The sequence below is a fragment of the Pygocentrus nattereri genome, chromosome 12 (assembly GCF_015220715.1).
Source record: "Pygocentrus nattereri isolate fPygNat1 chromosome 12, fPygNat1.pri, whole genome shotgun sequence".
Classification (NCBI taxonomy): Eukaryota; Metazoa; Chordata; class Actinopteri; order Characiformes; family Serrasalmidae; genus Pygocentrus; species Pygocentrus nattereri.
Genome location: NC_051222.1, coordinates 5,337,346 through 5,357,753, shown reverse-complemented (window position 1 = coordinate 5,357,753; position 20,408 = coordinate 5,337,346). Strand labels below are relative to the sequence as shown.

At 42.0% G+C, this 20,408-nt stretch overlaps 1 protein-coding gene across 2 annotated transcripts; it reads right to left on the bottom strand.

The window, feature by feature from the left end:
- Positions 1–9,879: 9,879 nt before the first annotated feature.
- On the bottom strand, positions 9,880–20,396 carry LOC108440451 (macrophage mannose receptor 1-like). Of its 2 annotated transcripts, XM_037543158.1 has the most exons (6): positions 19,370–20,396; positions 15,403–15,549; positions 15,243–15,284; positions 12,946–13,347; positions 10,882–11,244; positions 9,880–10,789 (listed from the first exon to the last, which is right to left on the bottom strand). In XM_037543158.1, exons 3-6 carry the CDS (start codon positions 15,280–15,282, stop codon positions 10,785–10,787), a joined length of 810 nt encoding a protein of 269 aa, XP_037399055.1. In that variant the 5' UTR covers positions 15,283–15,284; positions 15,403–15,549; positions 19,370–20,396; the 3' UTR covers positions 9,880–10,784. The 2 variants fall into 2 exon arrangements, with proteins under 2 accessions (XP_037399055.1, XP_037399056.1); XM_037543159.1 differs by lacking the exons at positions 9,880–10,789; positions 10,882–11,244 and adding an exon at positions 12,487–12,828.
- Positions 20,397–20,408: the final 12 nt, after the last annotated feature.

Sequence of the window (20,408 nt, the reverse complement as noted above, 5' to 3'; positions counted from 1 at the left end):
AAACATTTCGCTTGCATATGTTTAGCAGCTAATAAGCAGCACAGCAAAGCTAATCAGGCATCATAGCTGCTCATCTAACGCTGCATCCCAAACCAAACACTTCTGTACTGCATCTACTAATGAGTGCACTTCTGATGGCATATGCACTGTTTGTTGCATACTGTCTAGTAAGCTAGTATTCAAATTGGAGCATGAAAATAATAACGCAGCGCGAATCTCAGCCGTTTAGATTACAGCTTCCGTTTCTCGTCACTACAACCACCAATCAAATAAAATCAAATCAGTTCCCAGTTCTCTGGATAATGTGCTTTGAAACTTTAGAAAGGTTTAAAAACGTGTTTTACTGCCTTCGCTGGATCGGTAATGGCTTTGGTATCTCATTGCAAACAGCCACGGCTCTGCTGAATTAACTTGAATCGTCCAAAATATTGGCAGTGTGGTTGGGATGTCATCGGAATACTATCAATCGGTAGAGGGATGAATGAAAGGATGGAAGGATGAGGTGGATGAGTGCTATCAGTATACGAGATAGTTGTTAGGTTTTAGTGGAGTCCTGTGAGTTCGTTGTGTAGGCCAGTGGGTGGAGCCAGTGGGTGTGGCTGTGCTGTACTGATGACATCACAGTAGGCCGTTAGTGGTGAGTACAGTCTGTTGGACACTAAACCGTCCGGTGTGTGATTGAGCGATTGCGCTGACAGTGTTTACCACGAGCCGTCCTCTACGCCGAGTGTGGAAACGAGTGAGTCGGGCTTTCTGTTGGAGGCAAAAACACATTTTATTATAATTTAATACTTTGATTCTTCACTTTTATTGAATTTAATGGTCAGCACTGTCATTTCATCTCCTCAGTCCAACAGGATGAGGGAGGAGAGAGAGCTGCTTCTGAGCAGCTACTACCTCAAAAAGTCCTTTTTCCAGAACGAGGAGATGATCGTGGAGATGTGGAGGCAGGAGGAGAGTCTCCGGCAGCTCCGGAGAGAGGTCGAGAGGGATGAGCTGAAGAGAAAGAAGAAGGAGGAGAGGAGGAGGACGCGAGAAAGGGAGAGGCAGAAGGAGATGGAGATGATTCAGTGGAGGCTGCGTGCCCTCATGGAGCGGCAGAGAGGGGACAGAGAGGAGAGGCAGGAGCTCCAGAGGCTCAGAGAGCTGGAGAGGCAGCTGCAGCTAAGAGAGAGAGAGGAGGCGAGAGAGGAGAGAGAAGGACAGGAAACAGGCAGAAAGGCAAGACCCGCGACCTCGTTCATTACACTGTTACAGTAGCTGTACAGTAGAACAGGATGGCTCATTTTTTCTGCTTCAGTGGAAACATTTCAGCTCTTTATTGCTCTCCATAGGTGTCACTGGTGTGACCGATCCTCATTGGTGTTACATAAGAAAGGGTAACACCAGAGAGGTTTTAAGACAGCTGCTACTGAGCATCAAACCACATATTGTCAATCATGGAAAATCCACTAAAGTATTAATTTTTGTCCATTTGTATTATATTTTTTAAGAGTTACCTCAGAATAAAGTCGGTCACACCAGTGATGTCAACTAAAAGCTTCATATGAGATCATGAGCTGAATGAGAAGATCTCTGAGAACTGAAAGACACGGTGGACTCACCATGAGCTTTTCTTCATAGACCCTCAGAAAACAGGTGAAAGGAAGTCGAGTGACGTCATCGGTGTGACTTTTATTTCAAAATATGAGTTTTTTTACGCGGTAACACCAGTGACACGACTCCTGGGGACCACAGCTTTCATTATATATTTTATGATGTTTAGTTGGCATTTTTCTTTGTCATCTAATTTATATATTCCATAGTCATGTTTATATTGTTGTAGTTAAAACTGCAGAAAAATTTGTTTTTTTTATTTTTCTTCAAATTATGGCCTCAACCTTCACACACGACTGTGAGGACGAGCTCTTCTGTGATGGTTGGAATTCTATACGATTGATTGCTAAAATATTGCGAAATTGAGGCTCAAGAAGGTGTAATTGCTAAAATAGCAAAATATGAATAAATTGTAACCCTAACATGTTTTTGAAGTGTAATATATCTGTAAACGCTAGGGACACAAAAATGGACGTTTTTGTAGAATGACCCAGCAAACAAAACCAAGTACTGGAGTTAACTGTGTGAATTATGAAAGACTTTTGTTTTTAAGAACGATTTCTTTCTGACTGTGAAGTGACTAAATAGACATTTTTTTAAAAATGTAGAAAAAATGGTTTATAGGAGGTATTTTTGATTTTGTTGCCATATGGCAACAAATGGGAGTAAACCAAAAAACTTGCCATTGGATACAACCAGATCGATCATCCAAGCATTTAAAACATGTACAGAACAGTCCAAAATGCATAGTCACATTTGGACATTATATCTCCATTGTTGTCATTTTTTTATTTGTCATGTGATTTGAAAAAGCATGTCCTTTAGCTTGTCTCAAAAGTTCATGAACTGACCAATAAAACTCATCCAAACTCAAAGATACATGAAAATAATTTGAATAAAACAACATGGAATATTAAAGAAGACCTGAGTATAGCAGATATACTATATATGTCCGGTGTGCCCAACTGTGTTTCCTCTCATTTCTTTGCTATGAGATTATACACCCATTGTTGTCTGCTGTTGCCATATGGCAACAATAATATTTAATTGTTTTATTGATTTATATATACTCTAAATAATCTGAACTGACTTTATTTATATACAAAAGTTGTAACCTTACATAGTTTATGTTAATGTCTTTAATCTCTGTACCTCCTCCAGCAATTACACCAATGATCTCTGTACCTCCTCCAGCAATAACACCGATGATCTCTGTACCTCCTCCAGCAATAACACAGATGATCTCTGTACCTCCTCCAGCAATAAAACCAATGATCTCTGCACCTCCTCCAGCAATAAAACCAATGATCTCTGTACCTCCTCCAGCAATAACACCAGTGATCTCTGTACCTCCTCCAGCAATAACACAGATGATCTCTGTACCTCCTCCAGCAATAAAACCAATGATCTCTGCGCCTCCTCCAGCAATAAAACCAATGATCTCTGCACCTCCTCCAGCAATAACACCGATGATCTCTGTACCTCCTCCAGCAATAACACAGATGATCTCTGTACCTCCTCCAGCAATAAAACCAATGATCTCTGCGCCTCCTCCAGCAATAAATCCAATGATCTGTGCGCCTCCTCCAGCAATAAAACCAATGATCTCTGTACCTCCTCCAGCAATAACACAGATGATCTCTGTACCTCCTCCAGCAATAACACCAATGATCTGTGCGCCTCCTCCAGCAATAAAACCAATGATCTGTGCGCCTCCTCCAGCAATAAAACCAATGATCTTTGCGCCTCCTACAGGAATAACACCAGTGATCTTTGCACCTCCTCCAGGAATAACGCCAGTGATCTCTGCACCTCCTCCAGCAATAACACCAATGATCTCTGCGCCTCCTCCAGCAATAACACCAATGATCTCTGCGCCTCCTCCAGCAAGAACACCAATGATCTCTGCACCTCCTCCAGCAATAACACCAATGATCTCTGCGCCTCCTCTAGCAATAACACCAATGATCTCTGCGCCTCCTCCAGCAATAACACCAATGATCTCTGCGCCGCCTCCAGCAAGAACACCAATGATCTCTGCGCCTCCTCCAGTAAGAACACCAATGATCCCTGCGCCTCCTCTAGCAATAACACCAATGATCTCTGCGCCTCCTCTAGCAATAACACCAATGATCTCTGCACCTCCTCTAGCAATAACATCAATGATCTCTGCACCTCCTCCAGCAATAACACCAATGATCTCTGCGCCTCCTCTAGCAATAACACCAATGATCTCTGCGCCTCCTCCAGCAATAACACCAATGATCTCTGCGCCTCCTCCAGCAAGAACACCAATGATCTCTGCGCCTCCTCCAGTAAGAACACCAATGATCTCTGCGCCTCCTCTAGCAATAACACCAATGATCTCTGCGCCTCCTCTAGCAATAACACCAATGATCTCTGCACCTCCTCCAGCAATAACATCAATGATCTCTGCGCCTCCTCCAGCAATAACACCAATGATCTCTGCGCCGCCTCCAGCAAGAACACCAATGATCTCTGCGCCTCCTCCAGTAAGAACACCAATGATCCCTGCGCCTCCTCTAGCAATAACACCAATGATCTCTGCGCCTCCTCTAGCAATAACACCAATGATCTCTGCGCCTCCTCTAGCAATAACATCAATGATCTCTGCACCTCCTCCAGCAATAACACCAATGATCTCTGCGCCTCCTCTAGCAATAACACCAATGATCTCTGCGCCTCCTCTAGCAATAACACCAATGATCTCTGCGCCTCCTCCAGCAATAACACCAATGATCTCTGCGCCTCCTCCAGCAAGAACACCAATGATCTCTGCGCCTCCTCCAGTAAGAACACCAATGATCTCTGCGCCTCCTCTAGCAATAACACCAATGATCTCTGCGCCTCCTCTAGCAATAACACCAATGATCTCTGCACCTCCTCTAGCAATAACATCAATGATCTCTGCGCCTCCTCTAGCAATAACACCAATGATCGTTGCACCTCCTCTAGCTATAACACCAATGATCTCTGCGCCTCCTCTAGCAATAACACCAATGATCTCTGCACCTCCTCTAGCAATAACACCAATGATCTCTGCGCCTCCTCTAGCAATAACACCAATGATCTCTGCGCCTCCTCTAGCAATAACACCAATGATCTCTGCGCCGCCTCCAGCAAGAACACCAATGATCTCTGCGCCTCCTCCAGTAAGAACACCAATGATCCCTGCGCCTCCTCTAGCAATAACACCAATGATCTCTGCGCCTCCTCTAGCAATAACACCAATGATCTCTGCACCTCCTCTAGCAATAACATCAATGATCTCTGCACCTCCTCCAGCAATAACACCAATGATCTCTGCGCCTCCTCTAGCAATAACACCAATGATCTCTGCGCCTCCTCCAGCAATAACACCAATGATCTCTGCGCCTCCTCCAGCAAGAACACCAATGATCTCTGCGCCTCCTCCAGTAAGAACACCAATGATCTCTGCGCCTCCTCTAGCAATAACACCAATGATCTCTGCGCCTCCTCTAGCAATAACACCAATGATCTCTGCACCTCCTCCAGCAATAACATCAATGATCTCTGCGCCTCCTCCAGCAATAACACCAATGATCTCTGCGCCGCCTCCAGCAAGAACACCAATGATCTCTGCGCCTCCTCCAGTAAGAACACCAATGATCCCTGCGCCTCCTCTAGCAATAACACCAATGATCTCTGCGCCTCCTCTAGCAATAACACCAATGATCTCTGCGCCTCCTCTAGCAATAACACCAATGATCTCTGCACCTCCTCCAGCAATAACACCAATGATCTCTGCGCCTCCTCTAGCAATAACACCAATGATCTCTGCGCCTCCTCTAGCAATAACACCAATGATCTCTGCGCCTCCTCCAGCAATAACACCAATGATCTCTGCGCCTCCTCCAGCAAGAACACCAATGATCTCTGCGCCTCCTCCAGTAAGAACACCAATGATCTCTGCGCCTCCTCTAGCAATAACACCAATGATCTCTGCGCCTCCTCTAGCAATAACACCAATGATCTCTGCACCTCCTCTAGCAATAACATCAATGATCTCTGCGCCTCCTCTAGCAATAACACCAATGATCGTTGCACCTCCTCTAGCTATAACACCAATGATCTCTGCGCCTCCTCTAGCAATAACACCAATGATCTCTGCACCTCCTCTAGCAATAACACCAATGATCTCTGCGCCTCCTCTAGCAATAACACCAATGATCTCTGCGCCTCCTCTAGCAATAACACCAATGATCTCTGCGCCTCCTTCAGTAGTAAGACTAAAGGTATGCTGATGTTAAATCTACATACCAGGCCATTTCAATTTACCCCACATGTTAATGTATATTCATATGATGCCCTGCAGCTGAATTAATTAGATGCAGTGCAAATTCTACCATCTGCTTTGTAAACTAAGACATTTCCATTTAGCTGCTTTATATGACTGGACCGTTCTCCTGGATTTGTCTAACTCTCTTTATAGGCCATCCAATGAAAGCAGTAGTTTAAATTATATCTAAGAAAGTGTATTTAAAACTTATTTATAGTAATTGGTGTTTATGAAGTGGTGGGAATTTAACATGTTTAGTATAATTTCCAATATATATTAACTTTTGTCTTACAGATAAAATGATCTTGCCCTGCAGGCAACCATGCAAGCTCTAGGGTCATTATCTCAGTGGCACACTGGTTTGAAGAGACCCCACTTCCCCACTTAAGGTAATTTTAAGAATTATTCATAGTCCTTATTTTATTTATCTCAGAAAGAAAAGTCATATTGAAAAACTCCAGGTTTAATTTAAGCTTTATGTACAAATACAGGTGAGCAGAGCTCCCATCCTGAAGCCCCAACTGGTGTAGCTCACTGTGCAGGTTTGCTGGAGACAGAGCAACGTTGTCCAGCCTGCACAGTTCTGACTGAAGAAGTCCAGGAAAAAGAAGAAATGATGTCAGAGCATTACATTAAAGTCAAATTTTGCAAAATCAAAATCTAAAACTCTGCCTTTTTGTGGTAGATGTGATGTAAAAGATGCATTGATGCACAGTCATCTTTGAAAAGTCCAGGCGTGTTTTTGACCTGCAGGTTCTACAGATTCTACATGTACATCCTTTGGTGGAATATCATCTAGTAGAAGGACATTAATGGTTAATGTTGTTTAAGATGATTTAACAGACTTTCTCTGGACTGTATGGAACTGTATGGAGTGCCACCTGTAGCTACTGGAAGTATCGTTCCACACTAGGGCTGGACAGTAACTGAGTAACTGTAATTAGTTTCTGTACTTTAGTATTTTTGGTGTATCTGTACTGAAGTTTCTCCATTACTGGGCGACTTTTTCCTTTCACTCCACTACATTTCAGAGTCTAATATCCGACTTTTTCCTCCGACATTGTGAGAAATCTGTCGTTCCTTTTGGTTTCTGTGTGTATAAAAACGTAACATGTCAAAACGAAAGAAGCGCAAAGCCAGAGCACCAATCAGGGCCCAGCGGTCACTTTGTTTAGAGTTGGTTTTGACCTGTTGGTCATACCGACCCAGTGCAGCACGCGGTTCAACGTCAGCGCAGCAGCGTAAAACTTTGGGAGAGTCTGTTCAACATAAATGATGAACTAACCTAACTTTGTGTAAATAGAGCTCAATATAGAAATATGTCCACATATGCAGTCGAGACTGACGCGGCTTTTTTCTGAATTTCTACAAACACCATTTCATTTTATAGTAAATGAGTTTGGGCTGGTTTATGTTTATGAACAGAGGCTACAGATCAACATAGTAAAGGAGCTCATCTGTGATCCTGAGTTTAAAGCCAGTTTTTATTCAACTTAAACTTGGAACTAAGTTGTAAATAAATCTGAAACTGAAACTTTGCTTGTGTGTAAAAAGTGATTTCAGAGCCACTCGGTTCTCCCTGATGGAAACTGTTTACCTTCAGTGTTTTGTGCTTCTGATCATTTTAATAGACGTCAGCGTCACTAATTAATGACGTTCTATTAAAAGACTGGTTTACCAAGAGAGACGCTGGAGGACTTTCACCTGAAATGAGTTCATGAAGCCAGTCTGGTTATAAAAATGATAACAGGACATCAGAGCCAGAATTAATCTTTTAGTACTTTTACTTTATACTTAAGTACATTTGAAGGTAAATACTTTAGTACTTTTACTCAAGTGGAGGTCTAAAGGGAGGAACTTCTACTTTTACTGGAGGAATATTGTACCTTGGGGGACTCGACTTTAACTCAAGTACATTGTTTGTGTACTTCGTCCACCTCTGTTCCACACTCAGCACTTCTTTTGTGCCCATATATGCCCAGCCGAACGTTGAGCTGTGCTGGGTGTGACCAAAGGAGTAACGATCCAAAAAAGTGTTGAGAAGTAATTACAAAGTAGCATAAAACCAGAGAGAATAACAGAAAAATTCATTTCAATTTCATGATTCCAACTTAAAACGTATGAGCGTGAAAGGTTTTTCCATCTGCTTCCCTTCCTGTTCCAGTGTGGACACTGAGAACTTCTAATAAAGGACAAACCCAGTTTAAGGGGAGAATGGCCACTTCCTGTTCATCACATTATAAGAAATACAAGACTGCAGAACACTAGGGGGCGCTAACAGGATACAAACTGGTTAACAAACCTTTTCTACAGTAAACAGATTTTGGGCATTACTGCTACTATGTGCTGACTGGCTGGTGAGTACTCCAGCAGCACTGTCATGTCTGATCCACTCAGACCAGCACAACACACACTAACACACCACGTCAGTGTTACTGCAGTGCTGAGAATGATCCACCATCCAAACAGTACCTGCTCTGTGAGGGTCCATGGGGGTCCTGACCCCTGTCTTCCATTTGTCATATTTGGTTATTTATCTTTTACTCTTTACCTTCTTTGTGTTTGCTTGTGTATAAATTCTGTTCATCCATTTTTCTTTGTACCTGTTATGTCACAGCGTTTGACGTTACATATGTAACTACAAGAAATTTCCATTCATTTTGTCTAATTTTCTCCCCAGTTAAAATAAATGTGAAAAACGTCAGTGAAGATCTTCTTAAGCTAGTTTTTGTCCGTTCATCTACTCATCAAATGTATGTGGACAGAAGTATGTGGACACCTGACCATCATATTTTTCTGGGAGCTTGTTGGACATCCAGTTTCAGCCAGGTGCCTCCCTTTGCAGCTTTAACAGCCTCCACTCTTCTGGGAAGCTTTCCAAAAGTTTTTGGAGTGGGAATTTATGCCTGATCAATCAAAAAAAGAGCAGACACTGATGTTGGGCGAGTGGGTCTGGCACACAATCCACATCCCAGTTCATTCCAAAGGTGTTCAGTGTGACTGAGGTCAGGGCTCTGTACAGACTTCCATCACACCAAATCTTTATGAAGCTCACTTTGGGCACAGGGGCTCGAACAGGAAAAATGATAAATAAATAAAATAAAATATCCAAAAGGAAAATACAGAACAAGAAAGTAAGAAATAAGAACAAATGAAGAAAAGAATCAAAGAAAGAACAGCAATTATAGAATTGTAAATGTCCAGCCTGCACCGCTGGCCGCCAGCAGAGGGCGATGGCAGCGAAATGCCAAATCTTCAGGGAACTTCAGTTCCCAGAAGCCCTCAGGCTGATTAGGCCCAACCAGACACACCTGTGGTCTCCTCTACTTAAGGCCGTGGCAAACAGCAACCCTTTGTCACACCTTTGTAGAGGGGTGACCGGTACGCTACTTAGCCCAGGCGGGTATTTGAAAGGAAAGAAAACAAAAAGAAAAGAGGGCTGGGAAAAATGACAGAGTAATCCCCCCCAAAAAAAAAACTGAGCTACAACCCATAAAATAAGTGTTTAGACTCTAAGAGGAAACAAGTGAAACAAAGTCCGCCTTCCCTTCATAATTTCAGCGGAGGAGTCTTTTGTTTTTCTGATTCTCTTATTTCACGTTTCTAATTCTGCCTCTGTTTGAACACACTGCTTTCAGCGTTCCCTTTGTTTGCCATTTTCCTGCCTTCCTGCCTGGGTCCACCTCCCAGCTGTCCCATAAGAGGAATGGTAAAGAAAGTGTAAAAGAAAGGAAAAAGGAAAGAGGGGCGGCAGGACAAAAAATCATCTAGCCGTTGTGGAAGTGCTCAAGTAAGTGTGGCAAGAACGGGGAAAATTAGTCAACACCGACTACGCCACCTAGAGGAATTTCACCCCCAGGAAACATGAGATTAAATAAAAAGAAAAAGAAAAAAAAAAAGTGTAATTTATCTATTAAAATCCAAGTCACACAGGTTCGAATACGCTTGGGACAGAGACGTGGTTCCACAATAAAAAGTCAATTTATTAACAAATTAATTAAAAAAGCAAAAAAACTGCTCACCAGCAATGACCGAATCAAAATACAATAAATCACACAACACATCAAATGAAATGAAGGGGGGAAAAAAAGCAAAGGATCATGGGACAGGGCTGGAAGCTCACAGCAGTATGAAGAATTAATCTATCTGGAAAAAAGGAGTCCTGCAATTACACACACCACCACAACACCAAGGCAAGAACACCACCGCTCCCTGCAAATGGAGGAAGATCTATGCCTGCTGGTCACTCCAGCTTCCGGCTCCCATCCAACAATCACACACAGCAAATTATTTCACACAAAAAATCAGCAAGACACGGAAAACCACAAGCCTGTTGGTCTAGCGAAAGCAAACCACAATCTTTGTAGGTGTAGCCCCCCGATAGCAGTGTAGACAACCCTGCCTGAGATTCTCCTTCAACAACACAGACAGACGGTTTCCTGCAAGTCCATCTGGAACTTTATTCTAGATAAACGGTTTCCTGCTCAGCCACATGCTAATACCAGGCTTGTGCTGATGAGCAGGAGAGACAGGGAGACTGAGTGTTTCTTTATGGGGGAAATCAATATGAACTTTTTTCATTTAACACCAGGAGGTGCTGCCTTCCCTTTGCAAAGCCTTTGGGCACAATATTGTGAGCTTTCCTGGTATTAATGCCACTTTAATGTTGTAATTCTATGACTTTATTCTCAAAATATTATGACTTTAAGAATATAGTCTAATATTTTTATTAACAGTGGCCCTAAAACGCTGCTGTAATTTTCCACTCCATTATATAAAACTTAAAACAATAATAATTAACAACATAGTAAGATGTTCTTCTGATATGGATCCGCTGGTGCTGGATACAGAAGAGGCAGGCCTGGTCTCAGTCTTCATTGTTGGATAAAAGAAAGGAAAAAAAATATATTAGAGGTTTTATCAACATGGACATCCTATACAGGCCTCTAAAACCACTGACTAACCTTCATAGGTGAGGCAGATGAAGTTGAGTTTGTGGTCCTCAGGCAGGCCGACCCACTGCTGACCTCCTCTAGCCTGCACCGCTCCGGTTCTCTCTACAGAGCTGCAGTCTTCTCCTCCTGTCCCGTTACCTGGAGCCCAGTTCTCGTAGCAGATGGAAAAGCCACTCACCCAGTACCAGAAACCCTGAGTGCAAGTGTGACGCAGGCCCAGCCACACAAGTTCAGTGGAGGCTTTCGGTGAAACCTCCTTCACCCAGAGCTGGATCTCCTCAGAGTGAACTGAGAGCAGATCGACATGATTATCTCTGCAGTATCTCAGAGCTTCTCTCCAGGTCAGATTCTGCTTGATCATGATCAGCTTATCTGGAGATAAAAGGAAACATGTTAGTGAGTAGTTTGCACACGGTCTTCATAGTTTATCCAAACCTTAAATCCGGAAGTTGGCACAGCATGTGAAATGCAGATAAAAGCTGAACGCAGTGATTTTGTAAGTCTAATGACCTGTATTTAAATAAAACCAGCCCAAAGACAAGATCTGAAATATATTCTACCTTATCAGCTTCATTGCTTTCTATACAAATATACAGTCATTCAGTACATGCACACTAGCAGGCTGTTCCCATAGGCTCTGCGATTGGGTGACCCAAGCAAGTGGTACCAAACTTTATCAACTGCCTGTTTTTTATGTTTTTTCTTCTTTCTTGCTCATTCTGAAATTGATCCCTGCAACACATCCCAAAGGAGCTGGGACAGGAACTATTTCAAACTAGGAATATTGTTAAATGTTAAACATTTTACACCGATGAATCAATCAAGCATGGGTGCAAAAGAGACCAGAAAGGAAATGCCTAGACCTTTACGACCAAAGATGGAACAAGGCTCACCATTTTGTCAAAATGATACTCGGCGGGCAATTGCAAGGATTTTGAGGTATTTCACCCTCTAAAGTGCATAAAATCGTCAGAAGATTCAGGAAATCTGAGGAAATCTCTGAAATCTGATGGGCAAGGCTGAAAACCACACTGGAGTGCCCATGGCCTTCGATCTCTGAGTGCTGCATTAAAAAACTCTGTGATCATGACGAGCTCGGGACAACTTTGACAAACTGGTGTCAATAAACACAATTCAAGACCGTACTGTGCGCAGTGAAGGCTAAATGACGACATCCAACATCTCGCTCTGAGCTGCAACGTGCTGTTTTCTAGATGACGTCTTTTTCAGGGCCGACCATGCTTATTTCAAACAAGGCACCAGTAAATCTCATTCTGCACTTATTAAAAACAGCATTTCTGCATAAACGTAGAGCATGAGTGCTTGGGTGGCCTACATGCAGTCCAGATGGGTCTCCCATTGAAATTATGTGGCCCTCTATGGTTCAATAACTGAGACCTCATATAACATCCATATAACTCTCCAGGGTATTTTTTGGTGTTTCCATCTAAATTTACGGGACCAAATTGTGAGGCAAATTATTCAGTAGCTGCATGAAATAAATATTTATTTTATTTTTTTGTAAAAGCTCCCCTCAAATGAACAGTACGTGTGTTTTATGATCACATATTACTATATACTTATAGTTTACTGCTGAAAGCCAAAAATGTCAGACGCTCTTTGTGTTATTTTCTAAAAGTAATGTTTCCAGAGCAGATCACTGAAGAGACGCCGTCTGTTTCCACTCATTTCCACCCTGATTATCTGGCTGTGTAGACGCCCAGTATCTGAATGAGGAGGCACTCTGATCTGACCACTTCCAGGAATCTCTAATCAGGCCGATCCAAGGACCGCCATTAGATGAAGTTACTCCGAAATTCCAGATCTGTTGGTTCTCAGTCTGGTTCCTCACACTGGCCATGTCAGTGTAATGCTCTCTACAGTAGCTCTGAGCATCACACCACGTCTTTGTGGTAGAAATGAAAACTATGTAGCTTCCGTTGTTTGTGTTCTTTCCTGAAAGACATTCAATTTGCATTGTTAAATTGCATCATGAATTCTGTTACGTTGGATTTGGCTTCAGATTTTTGTTTTTACTCACATTTACATATCCACACATCAAGATGTTCTTACCGTCATAGCACACAAAGGTATATAGGCTGCTACATCTGTCATCAAACCAGGTTCCATCACTTTTCTTCATCACAACACAGTTCTCGACACCCCCAACATTATTGGGTTCTCCACTTGCCCAGTTTCGGTACGTGTCTCCCTTTCTGTAGAAGTTTGCATCTGCCAGAGACCACAGCCACTGGTCGGTGTCCCCTCTGACCAGGCTGATCCAAACAGAGCTGCTGGGTGTGTTGTTCAGATGTTTCTTCAGAGTGGCATTCAGCTTCTTCATCTCCTCCATGTTGTTGATGGTGACCAGATCTGAGTCTCTCTGTCTGCAGTAGCTCTGAGCTTCGGTCCAGGTTTTATTCTCATTCACAAAGTGATACCGATAAGGAACGTATGCAGATACACCACAGACAGCTGTGAAGAACATGAGACAAAGACTTATTTGGTAGTGTTCGGTAACGTTGATGATGGATGTCTCCCACTCCTCAACACACTCGCTCCTGTAAGACCTGCTGATTGTTTATTTACAAACTTATTTCAGAGTTTTATAGAAGCAAATGTTACCCAGCTATTTTGCTTTTTGTGTTTAACTAACTTCTGTGAGGTCCTCTCATGTGACTCTGGGTGTCTCAAAGTAACCCTAAAGTCGAAAATGCATTGTGAGTTGAATAATAAAAGTTTAGCTCTTGTACATATTATTGTTATGCCCTGGAAACTATTAGCTGTGGTGGACAAAGTACACAAATCATGTACTTGAGCTAAAGTAGAGACACCCAAGGTAAAATATTCCTCCAGTAAAAGTAGAAGTTCCTCCCTTTAGACCTCCATTTGAGTAAAAGTACTAAAGTATTTCCCTTCAAATGTACTTAAGTATAAAGTAAAAGTACTAAAAGAGTAATTCTGGCTCTGATGTCCTGTTATCATTTTTATAACCAGACTGGCTTCATGAACTCATTTCAGGTGAAAGTCCTCCAGCGTCTCTCTTGGTAAACCAGTCTTTTAATAGAACGTCATTAATTAGTGACGCTGACGTCTATTAAAATGATCAGAAGCACAAAACACTGAAGGTAAACAGTTTCCATCAGGGAGAACCGAGTGGCTCTGAAATCACTTTTTACACACAAGCAAAGTTTCAGTTTCAGATTTATTTACAACTTAGTTCCAAGTTTAAGTTGAATAAAAACTGGCTTTAAACTCAGGATCACAGATGAGCTCCTTTACTATGTTGATCTGTAGGTGGATCATTCTCAGCACTGCAGTAACACTGATGTTAGTGTGTTGTGCTGGTCTGAGTGGATAAGAATCAGCAGTGTTGCTGGAGTTTTTAAACACTGTGTCCACTCACTGTCCACTCTATTAGACAATCCGACCTTGTCGGTCCACCATGTAGAGACGACAGCTCATCTGCTGCTGCACAGTATGAGCTAATCATCCTCTACTCCTTCATCAGTGGTCACAGGACACTGTTGGCTGGATATTTTTGGTTGGTGGACGATTCTCAGTCCAGCAGTGACACTGAGGTGTTTAAAAACTCCAGCAGCACTGCTGTGTCTGATCCACTCAGACCAGCACAACACACACTAACACACCACCACCATGTCAGTGTTACTGCAGTGCTGAGAATGATCCACCATCCAAAGAGTACCTGGTCTGTGAGGGTCCATGGGGGTCCTGACCACTGAAGAACAGGGTAACAGAGTATCAGAGAAACAGATGGACTACAGTCTGTAACTGTAGAACTACAGAGTGCAGCTATACAGTAAGTGGAGCTGAAAAGATGGACAGTGAGTGTAGAAACAAGGAGGTGGTCAGAATGTTACGCCTGGTCACTGTAACTGTTCATTAAACACATTTTTAAATCTTTTATTTTCCCCCCATCAGATCCAACCGAAAACCACCCAATACAGTGGGAACCCACTCCACACTGGAGGGCTGCAATCTTCATTTACTATAGGTAAAACCACAGAGTGCCTGGGGCATAAAGAAAGAGGAGGGGTTGGGGGCTGGGAGGCAAGTGGGCATTTTCAATTAGCATAATTAGCATGTTTATAAATCCTTACATACTTAAGGGTTTAATGCCATTTTGTTACAAGAGCATAACAGTAATACAAATAGTTAATGGTTTGTTTTGCAACATAGTCGGATTTAAACTGCTGTTCTCTCTAACAATAAAAATTCAAACTCCTGATGAAGTTTTAGACAGGAGGAAAAGCAGCAATACTCTGAGGACACCGACGTCCTAAAACCCACACATACCTACAAAACTGAACTGAGCTGAATTCACCCTTAAACACACAGTTCGCACTGACCTGAGAAAAGGACGATGGTGGAAACCCATTTCTGATCCATTTCTGATGGACAAAAGAAGCAGTTTTAATGTTCTATAAGTGAACATCACATCAGTAACACAAAGTGTGACAACCGTCCTAAATGAACACGAAAGGAACCACCAAGACAAGAAAATCCTACCCAGTTCCTTGGTCTTCTTCGTTTCTCCTGTTCATGAGCTTCTGTCTTCTTCTCCTCGCTGTTTGATTCTGAATCTCTGTCTCCTCTCTGTAGATCTCTAGGTTCTTTAACTCCTCCCATTTTTGCTGTCCTGCTGACTGATGTTATCTGCAACAGGAAAGATTCGGGTGACTGTTTCACTGGCCAAATGGTCATAACATACTTTGCATGAGTTTCTGTTGACACACAATCAACAAGTTGCTTATTAACTTGAAATGACCATTTAAAAGCCTGGCTATGGAGTTTATAATGGGGAAAGGTAAACTTCTTTACCTGGGTAGTAAGGATAACTGGATCTACCAAAATAAAGTAAAGAATAAATGACTCAATAAGTGAATAAAATAAAAAATGTATGCATTATTTCGTATGGTTTCATTTTTGTATTTTGGTTGCAATCCTGTGAGGCACGGTGGTGCGGTGGGTAGCGCTGTGGCCTCACAGCAAGAAGGGTCTGGGTTTGATTCCCCAGCCGGGCAACCCGGGGTCCTATCTGTGTGGAGTTTGCATGTTCTCAGGTTTCCTCCCACAGTCCAAAGACATACAATCAGGCCAACTGGACATGTTACATTGCCCCTACGTGTGAGTGACTGTCTGTCTGCCCTGCGATGGACTGGCGACCTGTCCAGGGTGAATCCTGCATTCCGCCCGATTACCGCTGGGACAGGCCCCAGCACCCCCCGCGACCCTGAGGGTGAAGCGGCTTAGAAAATGTGTTTGCAGTCCTGTCTTTAGGCTGAAATATATGTATCTCCTTATTTATTTACTCACTTTAGCATTACTTTATTTAGTTTTCTTTCTGCATGTATTTTAGTTATTTTATTCCTTTTCTTGTATTAAAGCTGCTCTTTTGGGATTTGGAGACCTCTCTGGTGGATATGTGTAAGTACACACAACATGCAGATGGGAGTTGTGCGTTGGACCCCTTCCCCAAGCAGATGAATCAAAAATTTAAGGAAAATTCAGAGAGAACTCAGTAAAAGCTTCGTGAAAGTCATGTTTTCCGAGGATGTCAGTGAATTGTCTTCTATTGTTATCATACCTGCATCAGTATCAGGTTGATTTTGCATTAGTGGTCTAAACATTGAGCCAGGGATGAATTAGAGCGGAGACTGTGAGCCAGGCCTTCTTGTCCAACATCAGTGTCTGACCTCACACATGCGCTTCTGGAAGAACGGTCAAAAATTCCCATAAACACACTCCTAACCCTTGTGGAAAGCCTTCCCAGAAGAGTTGAAGCTGTTATAGCTGCAAAGGGTGGGCCGACATCATATTAAACCCTATGGATTAAGAATGGGACGTCACTCAAGTTCATATGCGTGTGAAGGCAGACGAGCGAATACTTTTGGCAATATAGTGTACACTGAGTGGGAAATTTGGCTGAATTGTAAGAGAATGCAGTCTTTATAAAATCGTCTTTATAAAATAAAAGCATGATTCTATCATGGATGCTTGCTGAACTTTAAAGCAGGATGTCATGCATAACAACACCCCTTACCTGTGCTAAAATCACTGTGTGGCATGGCTTCTCTGGTTTATTGCTGTAGTTTAACCATGAATTTAATATTTCTTATGAATTCATCAAGCTTTTCATGCATTCAGTTGACAGAGCTTTAAAATGGTGCTGTTGAAGAAGGAAATGCCATATAGCTATTTGTGCACACATTTTGCATGTGTTGCGTGTGATGCATGTCAGTCAGAACAAAGAGGTTCTTATGAGATCATTTGAATAGACGTTGAGCGAATGCTGCTTCCTGTGACTGAACAGTAACTTCAGAATGAGGTGGAAAATGTTTAATGTTGATCACAACTGCAACAAAACAACTTTGTGACACCACACATCCACCATCCAGTCTCTCAGTGATGTTTCTGATTGATATTGAACTGAACTGAATAAACTTTCTATAACCATTTAATTGCTGAGCCCATTTAATCAATAATAAACATTTACAAAATAATTAAAATGAGGAAATAAGTATTTAGGCTGTTCCCAGCTTGATTCAAGTCCCATATGCTGTGGAGCACATTACTCATAGTTTCATTCAGATTGTTTCGTCCTGGCAAGAGTTATTACAAAATATGAATCTCCTTGTAATGTTCAATATAAACATGAAGACAGCATTTGAAATATGTTTGGTAATGTGACGTCGGTAAATATAAATCCTACCTGGGTGTTTCTTGTTGTTTTTATCTGGTCTATTTCAGACCTTCATTATCATCAGCTGTCTTCTGCTCTCCTTCTGACTGTATTTCTCTCTCTCTCTCTCTCTCTCTCTCTCTCTCTCTCTCTCTCTCTCTCTCTCTCTCTCTCTCTCTCTCTCTCTCTCTCTCTCTCTCTCCCCCCCCCCACTCAGTATATCTGTTCTCTAACTGACGTTATCTGAACCACACGACAACTCGCAGTTTCAGTTTCCAAGGAATCACCACATACTTCGCATGTTTCTGTCGACACACTGCCAACAATAACTGACCCTTTGTAGGCCCAAAGAAGCAGCTCTGGACTTTTTAAAGGCAATGGTAGACGACGCAATGTATTATAGGGTACCAGAAATGCTGGTATGACAAATGAATGAAAATAATAAATAAATCAATGCATTTCAGACACAACTTTACAGTATGTTAGCTTTGTTCCAGTTGGCACATACCTTTGAGGACACAAGGCTGAAGGTGGGGCAGTTTCTGTCTGTGGTGATATATGCATAATATTTTTGCTTACTGGAACCTGTTTTGTCCAATAACTACTGTGTCATATGTGATGTTCAAGGTCAATTTCACCAGTGAACACCATGATCACATGCCTGCACGGTCAACAATATCTGTACCTAACATGTAAAGAACAGGACACTTAACGCATCCTGGTGAGGTATGTTTTAGGAAATTGTGCTGGTATCTATATATGGGGTCTCAATTAATTTTAGTATGCCCCTGATCCCTGATATGAGTGAGATCATATAAAAAACGTAATTTCCAACAACACATGCTGAAACCACCATTATGCTCTTCCTCTCATGGATTATTGCTCTAGTTATTCCTCGCACCAAGATTATTGTTTATGAATCCATTAAGAATTAGTGAAGGCTTTTGGTGCATTCAATGCTGATATGCCATTAATGTACAGGAGCTATAAAACCATATATGGAATTACCAGAAAGTAATATTAAGCACTTGATTTGTATGTGTTTACATGTGAGAACAAAGTGGTTCTTATAAGGACACCAAGTTGCTATTGAGCTGTTGATGATTCTTGAAGACCTTCAAATGCATTCCTGTGTCGGTATGACATCTGGAGCCTTTAGCTGTAAAACAATTTGTTTGTCTTTTCTTTACATGGAATGCAATGATGCCATGCAATGAAGTGGACGTTTGTGGCCCGTGCATGTTTTGTATGGTTTACTAAAATATTTATTAATTACACCTACGTTGTACCTACAGTCATTGTCCATTTTATCAGTTCCATGTACTAAATAGGTAGTTCTACAATTACAGGCTGTAGTCCATCTGTTTCAATAAATAATTTGTTACCCCACCCTTTCTGTTCATCAACAGTCAGGACTCCTACAGGACCACCACAGAGCAGGTATCATTTGGGTGGTGGATCATTCTCAGCACTGCTCAACACTGACGTGGTGGTGGTGTGTTAGTGTGTGTTGTGCTGGTCTGAGTGGATCAGACACAGCAGTACTGCATGAGTACTGCATAGTATCACTGCTGGATTCAGAATAGTCCACCAACCATGAATTCCTGTAAACAGCATCTTCTAACCTCCGATGAAGGACTGGAGGATCACGAACAGAACTAGCTATCATTGCTGACTTCACATCTCCAAGGTGGACCAACAAGATAGTTGTGTGTAATAGAGTGGACAGAGGGTGCACACAGTGTTTAACAACTCCAGCACCCTACAAGAAGTGTAGAAACAAGGTAGGTTTACCTAATAATAAAGAAAGTGGTCTCTTCTTCCTGGTGGGAAGGGTTTGGAGAAGTCTCTCGCTTATAATGAAAGGGGTCTCATCCTCCAGATGGGGTGTTCTCTCCTCACAGGTGTACTGTCTTCCTCCTGATGGAGTGGTCTTTTCCATCCTGAAGGGAGTGGTCTCTTCCTGCTGAAAGAACTGGTCTCTACCTGCTGGTGGGAAGGGTCTCTTCTATACTGATGGGAGAGGTCTTTTCTCCCTGATGCAGTAGTCTCTTCTACTGCCATCCACAGGGCATGAGGGGTCACTGAAAAGTTTGTTGAGTGTAAAAATATTATATGGGCATCCCTGGTAATTCTGGGTTGGTGTCTTAGACAGCGCTCCACACCACCATCATCAAAACATCAATTGAAGGAATGTGTTTTGGAAGTCTGGTGTTCCATCCCTCCATTACAGTTCCAGAGACTCTAAGACACATTAAAGCTGTTCTGCTGGCTCGTTCATGGCAAGTTGAATGAATCTGATGGCATCTACAAGTCATAAACCTCTGAAGGCACTTTGTAGTCTGTGACAGTAAAAAACTCTGAGCTGTTTTGATGGTTTTCCTTATAAGAAAAATGAACGCCTTTTTATTCATGACTATCATGCCAGCACTAGGTGGATGAGGGGGGCATCTATAATGAAAATGTAAACCAAACTCTACAAAATCTTGACTGGAAAACTACTTGGAATATAATTTTAAACTTCTGCCCAGTTGCTTGTATTAAAAAACCCTCTTGCTTGAATGATCCCTCGTACTTTAATCATATCAGAGTGATGAAACACTTCCACTGAAATAAATATTTTATTTTTACTAAGAAGAAAAATGAGGGCAATTATAATTAGATTAAAATTAAACCCTTAAACCCTAAATGGTAAAATAACAGGTATATAGAAAAATAATAATAGCAAAAAATGAGACAACAATAAAATGAATTCATTAATAAACATGAGATTGGAGATTGTAAAGTGGTACCAAGGGAAAGTGTAGCAAGGCAGCATAGGGTGGTTGGCTGT

Excerpts from the sequence above, each read along its gene's own strand:
- LOC108440451 (XM_037543158.1), bottom strand. The coding sequence starts at position 15,282 with ATGGATCAGAAATGGGTTTCCACCATCGTCCTTTTCTCAG. Across the intron at positions 13,348-15,242 it reads CACCATCGTCCTTTTCTCAG|CTGTCTGTGGTGTATCTGCA; the intron begins GTCAGTGCGAAC and ends TGTTCTTCACAG. Across the intron at positions 11,245-12,945 it reads TACCTTTGTGTGCTATGACG|ATAAGCTGATCATGATCAAG; the intron begins GTAAGAACATCT and ends TTTTATCTCCAG.